The sequence below is a fragment of the Lampris incognitus genome, chromosome 6 (assembly GCF_029633865.1).
Source record: "Lampris incognitus isolate fLamInc1 chromosome 6, fLamInc1.hap2, whole genome shotgun sequence".
NCBI classification, from domain to species: Eukaryota; Metazoa; Chordata; class Actinopteri; order Lampriformes; family Lampridae; genus Lampris; species Lampris incognitus.
This window is the reverse complement of record NC_079216.1, coordinates 64,332,589-64,345,088: the sequence shown is the minus strand read 5'-3', so window position 1 is coordinate 64,345,088 and position 12,500 is coordinate 64,332,589. Positions and strand designations below refer to the sequence as shown.

Genomic DNA, 12,500 nt, shown 5'->3' with positions numbered 1-12,500 from the left:
TCTGCCGATCCGGGGAGGGCTGCCGACTACCACATGCCTCCTCCGATACATGTGGAGTTGCCAGCCGCTTCTTTTCACCTGACAGTGAGGAGTTTCTCCAGGGGGATGTAGCACATGGGAGGGTCACGCTATTCCCCCCCAGTCCCCCCCCCCCCCAAAAAAAAATCATGTACCCCAACCTACCAGAGGAGGTGCTAGTGCAGCGACCAGGACACATACCTACATCCGGCTTTCCACCCGCAGACAAGCCGGAGGTTACATGGGGATTTGAACCGGCGATCCCCGTGTTGGTAGGCAACAGAATAGACCGCCACGCCGTGTGGACGCCTCAATGAGGGTAATTTTAACAGTGACATAAACTAACTCAGCATTATCTCTCTCCTTTCTCTGTCTATGTAGTTGCGTTGTGGATGAGATGGATTTCTCAGGCATGGAGCTGGATGAGGCGCTCAGAAAATTCCAGGCTCACGTTCGAGTTCAAGGGGAGGCACAAAAGGTGGAGAGACTCATCGAGGCTTTTAGGTAAGACTGCCAGTCTGATCACAGCCAGTGCTGCTGTCTGTTGACAGTTAACTGGCTTCATTCTTTTAACGAAATCCCACGGCATGGATCAGTCATGTGAGCCATCACCAGCAGTAAGAGCACAGCAGTCTTTTTGGGAATGGGACATTTTTGCTTGTGTGAAACATGCGGATACGTCAAGGAAGGTTGAATCAGTTCATCTGGATACAACGTTTATTGACAGATACGTTTCATCAATCAACTAATAACGTTTTCAACATAAATCGGTAAAGTGTTGTTGCGTTTTGGCTGTTCGTTCACACGACAACGGCGTTTTGGGGGCCTGGAAACGTAAACTCTGGAAACCGGGTCCCAGAGTGAACTCCAGCGTCGCCGTGTATTCTAGCAAAACCGGTTCCTGTGGAGGCGGTGATGTCATGGCCCCACATCGCACATGCGTATTACGTTGTCAGTCGAACAGCCATGGGCGAGTAAGAAGACAACATTAACAATGGCGGATTACCGAGGTGTGTTTGTGCCGCTATCTCTGCTGAGTTTATTAACGCTCCTCCAGCAAAGTGTAGAAACTCCACTTCATCGTCTGTCCAGACAAAATTATCTGTTTTCGAGCGCACACTCGCCATCGTCCGTTTGTTTACTCACCGTGGCTCTGAGAAGACAAAAATGAAAAGTAAAATGTGACAAAAATGAAAAGTAAACACAAAAAAAAGATTACATTTTACAATGCCAGAGTTTCTGTTATGTACAGCATATTAAATTCGCCTAGTAATTTGAAGGTCTTAATAGCTTTTTGTTTTTAAGATGAAATAAAATGGTGCTATATTGTTTAAATTCAATAATAAAGTGTAGGAAATTTGGTTCCTGGCCATTTTTTCTTATGGATATGGAATTTTCCAAAAATAATAACTAGTTGTACGATACACAGCATGTTATTTCCAATCTTATCTTTGCTCAAATATAGCACTACATCAAACATATCTATTTCAATATTCCATCTTCAGTCTCTTTTTTTTTATAAAGTTGGCTACATCAATCCAGAGCATTCTTGTTTAAATACACTGGAAATCACATTTATAATCAGTATCTAGTTTGAATCTTTCTAACACAAGCTTCACCGGATAAATTCTATGCAATATCTTGAAAGACATTTCCCTAACCTTGTTATTGATGCAGTATTTATCACAAATTGTCCATGCTTTCTTCCACCGGATATCATTAAATAACCAGGGCCAAAAACATCTAGAAGATGGGACAGTGACACCAGGGAGTGTGTTCCTAATATTTTGTTAGCGCACTATTCTATCAATATATTGGTTTCACCAATATCAATATTTTTCACACAATCTTCAAAATGAGAAGGTACGTCTACCGCACCAGTTTCGTTGAAGTATCTACTCATATATTTTCGGAATGTGTGTGTGTGTGTGTTGTGTTAGTGTAGATAGCGGGACCAAAAACTAAAGCACTTATGATCCTAATTCTTTTTGGAGTCGGTAGGTATTGTCTCAGAGAGTAAGGGAAAAATCCCAGAAAATTAAAATTATGCATAAATATGCAAAATATGCATTTTTCTAAAAATGGCTAAAAACCACTTTTCTCGGCATTTCAGATGATTCTGAGCATCTTTGATTTTTTTTCACTTACGTATATAAAAAATTTTTTCCTGGTACTTAGAAATGTTTTGGCATTATGCAAAATATGCATTTTTTTTGCAAAAATGCACTTATGAGCCTAATTTTTTTTGGAGGTGGTAGGTATTGTTCCAGAGAGGACCAGAAAAATAGCAGAAAATTAAAATAATTATAATAATTATGCACAATTATGCAAAATATGCATTTTCTAAAAATGGCTAAAAACCACTTTTCTCGGCATTTCAGATGATTCTGAGCATTTGGGGGGAGGGAGTTGGAGTTGGGGGGGGGGTTTAGGGGCAGGGGGAAGGCGGTTAGCTGGCAGGATGAAGAGGAGGGAGATTTAGACGGGTGGATAACCAAACCGCTACATTGTAGTGGGGTTCTTCTAGTAAGTATATACTTCTAAGAAAGTCGTAGGCGTATATACTACGAAGTATGACGTATAAGTATATACTACAAAGTTTCACCGTTTTCAGTCGGTTTTGTGTTTTTGTTTTTTTTGCGGATCCGTGTGCCTGCGGATCGTATTCTAAATCTAAACGATGTCGCCTGACTTTTTTAAAACGCAAAGGAACAACTTTTCCGTGTTTAGCGAGACCGCTGTCGTGTAAACGTAGCAGTCAGTCACGTAGATGAGTGATGGCACGTATCTGTCGATGGACGTTGTATCCAGGTGAACCGATTCAGCCTCCTGTGATGTTCTTACCTGGATTGCTGAGCATGCATCAAGACGTGTTTGACTCAGCACGGATACAGGTAAAGCAACTTTTACTACCTATTCTGCCCCACCCTGCAGACATATCCAGAATAGCAAACTGATGCTATTACAGAGACACTCAGCACTTGAGATGTCTGATGTTTGTTTTTAGTGGTGTGAGTAGAGACTTCAATACGGGCCATTTTTATCTCCTCTGGGAAGTTTACTAATTTTCTTTTTTTTTTGAGCTGATGTATTGAGTTTGTTCTTCTGGCTTATCGTGGCATTGGGTCAAAGAACACGCTAATGAGAACAAAGCCCCTCATCGTTAACCAATTATAGTGATTTCTAGCAGCCTCTGATGAATCCTGGCAGTCTCTGATTGTCAGCCAATCACGAGGGAGTTTGAAGCTGCAGGCAATCAGTATTCATTTTATTATGACAAAAATAGCCGCTGCATCCCCCTGCCTTCGGGAATGGTCTTCAGATTTCATTCTCTGGCCAAGCCATAAAGTGTTGGTTTAGAAAAATCAATCGCCCCTATTTCATATTTCTGTCGTGGCTCAGAGGAGAGCCTTAAGTCCTGAAATTAAAGCCAGGCTTAGAGTAAAATAAGGGGTGTTTTCAGTTTTTCATGAACGTCTATGACAACTTTGTCAGCGCTTCTTGTCCAAAACGTGTCCAACACTAAGCATAGATAGAAGAGGGGACAATTCCATTTTAAGCCTGTGGATTAATTCTGTTCTGTTTTTTGGCAGTAATAATGTTCTTCATATCTGGAGATTTGTACATGTCACCACATGCCACTGTAGCTGTTTTCAACAATTACTACACCCTCAACACGAGGGGAAGCTGATCAGTAGAATCACATGATATTTGGCTAAAATGAAAACCTGCATATGCATGGCTCCCGACGGCACATAGTTGAAGAGCCCTGCACTAGAAAAACAGGTCCATTTACATCTATGCAAACTCACTAAAATATAAGTGCAAAAATTGAATTCTTTTTTTCATTAAATTCCATTGTGTGCCATTTTCCTGCTCTTTGCCCGTGCTGACTCACTTAAATTTATGAGCATTTCTGCAGACAAAGGAGAATCATTGCATTACCAAGAAGACCTCGGAGGGCCGAGCTGTACTAGGGCTAGACTAGTATATACTAGCTATATGCCGCATCACCACTATCTGTAATTGTTTTATTGCACAAAATACCAGTATCTGTGTCTATATTCAGGATTTGAACCAGAAGTGGCTGAAAAACTTTTTTTTGGACAGTTACATTTATATGAATTACATTTTAAATGCAAGATTTTGGATTGTGGGTGGCACGGTGGCGCAGTGGTTAGCGTGTTCGCCTCACAGCAAAAAGGTGCTGGGGTAGTCCAACCTTTGTGGGTCAGTCATCCTCTGTGTGGAGTTTGCATGTTTTCCCCGTGTCTGCATGGGTTTCCTCCCACAGTCCAAAGACATGTAGGTCAGGTGAATCGGCCATACCAACTTGTCCCTAGGTATGAATGGGTGTGTGTGTGTGTGTGTGTGTGTGTGTGTGTGTGTGTGTGTGTGTGTGATGGTCTGGCAGCCTGTTCAAGGTGTCTCCCCACCTGCCGCCCAATGACCGCTTGAATAGGCTCCAGCATCCTCGTGACCCTGAGAGCAGGATAAGCGGTTCAGATAATGGATGGATGGATGGATTTTGGATTATGAATCAATTCATAAGATACAACAACAACAAATAACTTCATAATTTAACAAATAACTTCATAATTTAACAATGTACATCACAAAAACTATGAATTTCTGGCATTTAACCTCCCTCATAACTGGGCAGGGTCACTACTAGTCTTAGTCACAGTCCTACAGTCAGTCAGTCAGTAAAATGGTCGTCTACTTAGTCCGAATCGAACCCCCAAACAAACACGACAGCAATAACCAAAACATGAACACATCACTTAAAAGACAAGAATTTGAACATGAACAGAATCCCTTGTGCTCCCCCGGTGCAGAACTGCCACCGCCCTCTCCGGTCACTACATAGCCCCCACCTGAGAGGTCAGCTGTTCTTGATGACCCCCATCACCCAATACATAGTCCCTCAAGTGTCCAGGGTGGTGTCGTTGGTGAACAGGCCGCCTGGGACTCACAGGAAGTGCAACTGGGGGAGAGGCACACTGATCGGCGCATGGGGTGCTACTGTCGCCCCCGGCCCCAACAACAGGCGGAGCAAGGGCAGAATGGGGAGAGTCTGTCCTGGTGCAGCACCATCATGTGCCCCCAGCTCGACATGTGCACCCGGTACACCACCTCAGACCTCGCCAGACCCCTGCCAGTGGCTGTGAAGCTTGGGAGAAAGCCCCTTCTTGCGAATGGGACAATATACCCATACCTTGTCCTCTCGCATGAAGGCCTGCCCAAGGCACCATGTGTCATAGGTTCTCCACTGCCATGCTCTGGAATTAGCCTGGGCCTGGTGGGTGCAGTCGTGGACAACCTACAGGCAGTCCCTCAGTCCTCAGAAGTAGTCCATCTCTTTTGCCCCGGCAATCTCGGGGTCCCGGTCACTAAGTACTGCTACAGTGGGGTGTGGGAGCGCTGGGTTGGTCCCCTCTGGGTGGCGCAGGAGTCGCAGCAGTGCACGTGTAGCTCCACGTCACGTCGACAGCCAGGCCAGTAGAACCGCCCCATGAGGCGGTGGAGTGTCTTGGCGTTCCCGTAGTGCCCCAACCCCACCGAACTATGGACCATCTGGGGAACCTGGGGACGGAGCACCACTAGCTGCAGGAGGTTATTACCTTGTCTGGAAGCTTGTCACCTCTGGTACACCAACCCGTCACGGAGTTCAAAGTTGCCCCATTGAGAGTGGTAGGCCTTTACCCCAGGCCCCAGCGCTGACACCTCTGCCCACTCAGGGCACCACCCCATCTCCAGCCAACCCCTCACCAGCACCAGGGTCACGTCTGCCTCCTGCTGCTGCCTCAGTTGCTGTATGGTCAACAGGAACCACCTCTCTTCGTCGCTGGCAGTCTGGATGGCCGCCACCATCAGCGTCATCTGGCCCCATTCCTCTTGCCACTGGCACCGGGCTCTATGCCTGCTGAGCGGCAGCTAATTGGTGACTGGCTCACTGGTCTTTAAGCCTGTTCTTTCTCTGGCTGGACTGGAGCACCATGGTTTTCGTGCTGAGGGTGATGGTTGCCCTCAACACGTTAACATAGGCTCCCCAGTGAGTCAGCATGGCCAGGCCAATGATGCACAATCTTGGATGTTGGCGGGCCTGAACTCGTGCACCAGCTCCTGGTCTCAAGCCTGGACTCGCAGTGACTTTTTCTTTCTCATGCCAGCCTTTTCTCCTTTCACCATCATCAGCTGGGTGTTGGTTGGTGTCTGTGCCACTGAGAGCGGGCGGGTGGTGCCCGGAAGGATGCCAAGTTGCACCAGGGAAATGGTAAACCCCCGTGTCTACCGGGGGTTTACCATTGTTGGGTTGGCAGGTCAGATACAGTCCTTTGGTGTGACCTAGGCAGCCAACCATTGGCATCGGTCTTGAAGGGGGGCTGGAGACTGGAGTGGCGGTCCCCTCACTAGGCCACTTCACCATCGTTTACCCACCGGCCGGGTGACTCTGGCTTTTAGTACCGGTGCTGGGCAATCGCGGACTATGTGACCAGGCTCATTACACCAGTAACAGCGGTCAGTTGGCTGGGGTGGACATCGCCTGGATGCTGGAGGCCATTGCCAAGACTGCTGTGGTATCGTTGATTTCTAGATTTGTGTAGTAGGCGAGGATAGCTAAAAGTGTGTGTTTCATTACTCTTTAATTACAACGTTCATCGACTGTTCTGTGTCGTCAGGTTCTTTATCTGTGCAGTAAGAGGGACTGTAGCCCTAACACTTAACAAAAAAGATTTGTTTTAAAAAATTCCGTCCCCACAGGAGTCCTATTTCTCTTATTCAAGTAAAGCAAAGCCCAAGGTCTTATCAAGCTATTAATGGTAACCTAATGCATGAAATCCTCTTGAAGTTCAGAAAATTCAACTTTGTTTCAGAGCTGTGCCGGTTTCCTGGTTCTTCCTCTTCTTCTTTGATGACATTTACAGCCGCCAATAGATAGCAATCACGTCACTTCCGTCCCCTACAAGCGAGGTCACGTGACGTCCAGCCCCCAGCGATAAGCAGAGACGGGGCGCCTGTCCCATTATTCACGCTTGATATGCACTTGAACACTTCTCCACTTGACATGAGCGTTCATGCGCTTAGTGTAAGTAAGCGAGTGTGTCCCATTTCACCACAAGGCCAAAGCACAGTACGATTGATGTGCACTTAATCTGCTCTCAAACCGCTGTGCAGCAGTATTCGGCTAAGTGCATATGACCCATAAAGCACCACGTTGGTGACTTGACGCCAAGTGCCCAAACGTTCAAGTGTGGATCCATTGTGGATACTAAGGTATTCAGTGGGATATCCCGTTGTTTGATATCCAATGGGCTATCCAGTGGGATACATAGAGAGCAGACTGAGCTGGCTTTCACAGAGCTGGGATTAAGTTATGAGGGGAAACAATTATTGCTGTGTTGCAAGTTTCCTTCACATGTTATATTGGTACCCAGATAGCAGACACATTTGGGCCTAATCCGGGGCACTTTCGGTACTTACGGCTCAGTTACGGCATAGGCAACTGTTGTGTGGGCCAGACGTGGCCCAAATTTCATAAGCCGGGCCAGACTTGGGTTACGGCAAGTGTTGTGTGGGCCAGACATGGCCCAAATGTAATAAACCGGGCTTGACTCGGGTTACTGCCCATACTATGTGGGCCAGACGTGGCCCAAATTTCATAAGCCGGGCCAGACTTGGGTTACGGCAAGTGTTGTGTGGGCCAGACATGGCCCAAATTTCATAAGCCGGGCCAGACTTGGGTTAGGGCAAGTGTTGTGTGGGCCAGACATGGCCCAAATGTAATAAGCCGGGCTTGACTCGGGTTACTGCCCATACTATGTGGGCCAGATGCGGCCCAAATTTAATAAGCCAGGCTTGACTTTAGTTAAGGCACATGCTGTGTGGGCCAGAAGAGACCCACACACCTGGCCCTGCGGCTGAGCTGAGGCAGCCACACCAACCCTGAGTCAATGCCATCATTCAAGGCCAAATGCGGGCCGTAAGATAACTGCAGATGTGGGCCATGTTTGGGCCAAGGATTCCTCGCTATCTGGGTAGCAGTTAATGGGATGAAAACTTTCTGAGGGATCCGTGCAGTAAAAATAAACAAAAGATGAATAGTGTGTCTCCTACTCAGATGACATTCATATCTGTTTAAGACGCTATTATCTGTTCATTACCAAATAAACTAAACGTATTCGGTTTGAATCCCCGTCGCATACCCCCTCATGCTTTTGTGCGGACTCTTCATCTTTTCTTTTGGTTCGTGGTGACAGTCTCTGTCTTGGGAAGATAACTTATTATGGAACGAGCGTACCTGCTGACAGAAAAATACTGAAGGCCAAAAAGCTGCACAAAATAAGTAGGCGCTACATTTGGTGCCTCATCTTCTGGCAGGCAGTATCCTTGAAATGTCCTGGCAACATTAAGTCGGTTGCCCTTAGGACTAAAAATGCAATAAAAATCCTGCCCGTTATTTTTGTTCCGATCTGATTAGTTTGCCAAAAACATTCCATCCCCCTCTCCTCCGGCACTCCATACCCCTAACGAGTGGCCATTGTCTTTTGGCTTCCTATTATTGTTCACTTTGAGAGTGCACGAGGGTGTCCAGATTAGCTTGCATCATTGTACATACACATTTATCGTTCAAAATTCCCTATTCCAATAAAAAACGATTATTAGACTTATAATTTGTGTTATTCGTTGTGATAAAAATGGCAGTATCAGCGTGTTATGGCAACAGTAATTACATTTCTCACCATCACTCATTGCGTTTACATGCACAGTTAAGTCGAGCTACGGTTATACAATTATACATGGCAATTACACGGCCTAACCAAGCCAATTACATGGCTTGGTTAGGCCATGTAATTAGACTACTGTCGTTGTCCCAGTACACAAGAACCGGGGGAGAATCGATTTATTGACAGAAGTCGTATGTCTGACCCCGGCATGGTAGGTGGCGATATGCCCCCTTTCAGCTGGTTGCTGTTGGATGAAAGACCACTGCGGGAACTATGGATCATGCGCAGAACACCGAGGCCAGTTCGGGGCCGATTGAAGCGTACACATGCCAGAGTAAATCCATCCCCAACCGCATTATCTTGGTGTGTTAGTCCCACTTCAAGAAATCCGATTTAGTACGATTTCAGTCGGACTAACACGTTTACATGTGTTCTGAAAGTCCAGTTTTAGCCGGCCTAACGCAATAAATCGACTTTTTCTAACGTCATGTAAACATACTGACTGCTGCGTGCACAGCGGATGGGCTTCTTCTCTGCACAAGCCGCTGACCTTGAAGTGGTCTCTGCTTTAGCTGGTGTTATATTAAGGAGTGTCCTGCTGCAGGCAAGTGGCAGCGACAGAGGAGAGGACAGAAGCAGCCGATGAAATTGGGAATTCTTGTTCAGGGACCAGTCAGAATTCTTCTCGTTCAGGCTGTCGACTGATCTCGTCACGCTCAGTCTTGACTGGTCGGACTGCTGACAACAAGACCATTGTAGGTATCCCGAGGTTCTCGAGTGGCACTCGGTGTAGGTCAGAAGAGAACATGCTCTGACAGGGGAACCAGACTTCCATTTCCATGTGTGTTACATAAGTGTTATGTCATGTGTTTGCGGCGGGTTGTAGGCTGCTTTCGTGGGGGCTTCTTTCATACCGTGTGGTGTTTGTGCCAGCTGGCATGCAACTTCCATATGCAGATATGAAGATAAGAGAACTGGAGCAAGTGTTTGAATCAACTTGTTACATAAGGATTGGGCACGCAAATATACAGGAAAATAATGTGTGATACAAAAATACACACACACACACACACACACATAAAGGCTCCCCCTCTTGTGTTCAATCTTTAATTAGTTTGCTGCAGAATCACATTAAATCGAAGCCGTTGGGATGTGTGTGGATGTGCGTGTCCGTGCGCATGTGTGATTTAATTTATGTGTGTGCGTGTGCGTGTGCATGGTCGTGTGTATGGGCAAGGTCCGATTGTGGCGCTGTGTGTTTGTGCCGAGGATGCCAAATACCCCGCCGAGTTGGACAGCGGTTTCCTGTGAGGGGGGTCGCCGGTCTCAGCAAGCGCCTCTGGGTCCGAACAAAGGTTTCTGGCTCTGCAGGTCTCAGGAGCAGCCCCTCACTTATATATTACAGTATGCTGTGAACGTACATAGCCCTCTGGAGAGTAGCAGCTCTCTGTCTCTCCCTCTCTCTCTTGCTCGCTCTCTCTTTCTCCCGCTCTCGCTCTCTCTCTATTCTGCCTGGCTCCGGAGATAAAAGCCTGTCACCACTGAAATGGTCCTGTGCGTAAGTCTATGTGACAGAAGAAAAGATAGGGAGAGAGGGTTGCGAGGGAGGGAGGGGTTAAGAGCACAAGCCTCCGTAGCCTGTGGGCAGAGATGGACTAGACGTGGTCCTAATGCGCTCTCTCTGATCCCGAAACAAGACAGGCCCGCATTACCCCAACCTACGGCGCAATTATCTCTCGCTGTCAAGTGTCTCCTGTCTCACGCCAGTCCCGTTTCGAGTGGGGACGGCTGATCCTCGTGTCGAAATAGTGCTTAAAACAAGTCTGCAGAAAGAGTCGAGTATGGAAATCCTGATAACAAAAGGGTCGGTGTGTTTGCATGTAATGTGAGATGGTTTGTGATGTACTGGTTACGTGGATGCAGGCAGACGATGTTTTCTCTGTGAATTTGAATAATGGGTTGCCTTTGCGGGCGGATTGACGTGTTCATGGGGCGAGACGGTGGGAGAGGGGGCTTAAAAAGAACACCTTCAAATTACCGTCACTGACCCCACTTAGATTTCCAGAGATTTAGTGCTTACAGCAAGTATAGACCTATACACAAGCCTTAGCTTTTATCTATCTCTATAATTTTTTTTTCAGTGCAGAATTTTGAAGGTAGTTGGAACTTTGCTCATAAATCCTGTATAAAGTGGGGTCTTTTCAATGCATTTACTGTTGCTGTTGATATTCTGTAAGCGCGACTCTAGTGTTGGGCGGCACGGTGGCGCAAGGGTTAGCGTTGTTGCCTCACAGCAAGACGGTCCTGGGTTTGAACCCTGGGACCGACCTTGGGGGTCGTCCCGGGTCGTCCTCTGTGTGGATTTTGCACGTTCTCCCCGTGTCTGCGTGGGTTTCCTCCGGGTGCTCCGGTTTCCTTCCACAGTCCAAAGACATGTAGGTTCAGGTGAATCGGCCGTACTAAATTGTCCCTAGGTGTGAATGTGTCGGCCCTGTGATGGTCTGGCGCCCTGTCCAGGGTGTCTCCCCACCTTCTGCCCAATGACTGCTGCGATAGGCTCCAGCCTGCCGTGACCCTGATTAGGAGAAACGGCTTGGAAAATGGAATGGAATGGACTTTAGTGCTGCAGAAAGGTCATACGCATTATCTTTTCTTTGAATCTGGTGGGACTGACTGCTCTCGTAGTCTTGTGACAGCATCATGTGTGCAGTTATGCACAACAAGTACCCTCGAGCAGAAAAAAATCAAGTTAAGAACATGTTTCTTTAGTGCTGCTGATATCAATTCAGCTCCTCTCTGGTTTTCTCCCACGTGTTTTATGGTTGTGTATATTACTCCGGGCAGCATGGTGGCGCAGTGGTTAGTGCGGTCGCCTCACAGCAAGAAGGTCCTGGGTTCAAGCCCCCCAGGGGTAGTCTAACCTTGGGGGTCGCCTCACAGCAAGAAGGTCCTGGGTTTGAGCCCCCAGGGTAGTCCAACCTTGGGGGTCATCCCGGGTCGTCCTCTGTGTGGAGTTTGCATGTTCTCACCGTGTCTGCGTGGGTTTCCTCCGGGGGCTCCGGTTTCCTCCCACAGTCCAAAGACATGTAGGTCAGGTGAATCAGCCGTACTAAGTTGCCCCTAGGTATGAATGTGTCAGCCCTGTGATGGCCTGGCGTCCTGTCCAGGGTGTCTCCCCGCCTGCCGCCCAATGACTGCTGGGATAGGCTCCAGCATCCCCGCAACCCTGAGAGCAGGATAAGTGGCTTGGCTAATGGGTGGATGTATATTACTTCGAAGAAAACTAGGTTGTAAACATGGTGTCCCCTGTATTAAAAGCCATAAAACCCTTGAACACATTCTTTGCTGTGACAGTGGATTCTTCAGCACTGCCAGCAGCTCACAGCAGGGCCTCTCCCTTGCAGCATCACCCCCAGATAGCAAAATTGCTGTGGCCTGGACCCGTCCCACACCCGACACTTTCATCCGGCCCGCGTACCGCGTGGAATGATGGCACTTGGGCGGCCCGCTGCTGTTTGCTGGATCTGGGCCAAAACCAAGCCATAGCAATACATGTGGACCACTTCAGGCTCACATCCATTTTGTCAGGGCCAGAAGAAAGCCATCAGTGCCACATCATTGCCTGAAGTGGCCCACATCCGGATGCTATCTGGGCCATTGTACCCCTTATCAGGGAAAATAACAATTTCATATAAAATAACCTGTAACCTTTAACAGCTGTAAGAGTACAGAGGGCAGCACCACTACATTCAC

General features: G+C 47.4%; 1 protein-coding gene across 1 annotated transcript in view; it reads left to right on the top strand.

Annotated features, from left to right (window-relative positions):
* The window catches only part of iqsec3b (IQ motif and Sec7 domain ArfGEF 3b), a 43,054-nt gene that overhangs the window by 18,439 nt on the left and 12,115 nt on the right, over nt 1–12,500 (top strand). Inside the window, exon 8 of the mRNA XM_056282491.1 lies at nt 400–522. Coding sequence (XP_056138466.1) covers nt 400–522 — 123 coding nt within the window. The remainder of the gene's footprint in view (nt 1–399; nt 523–12,500) is intronic.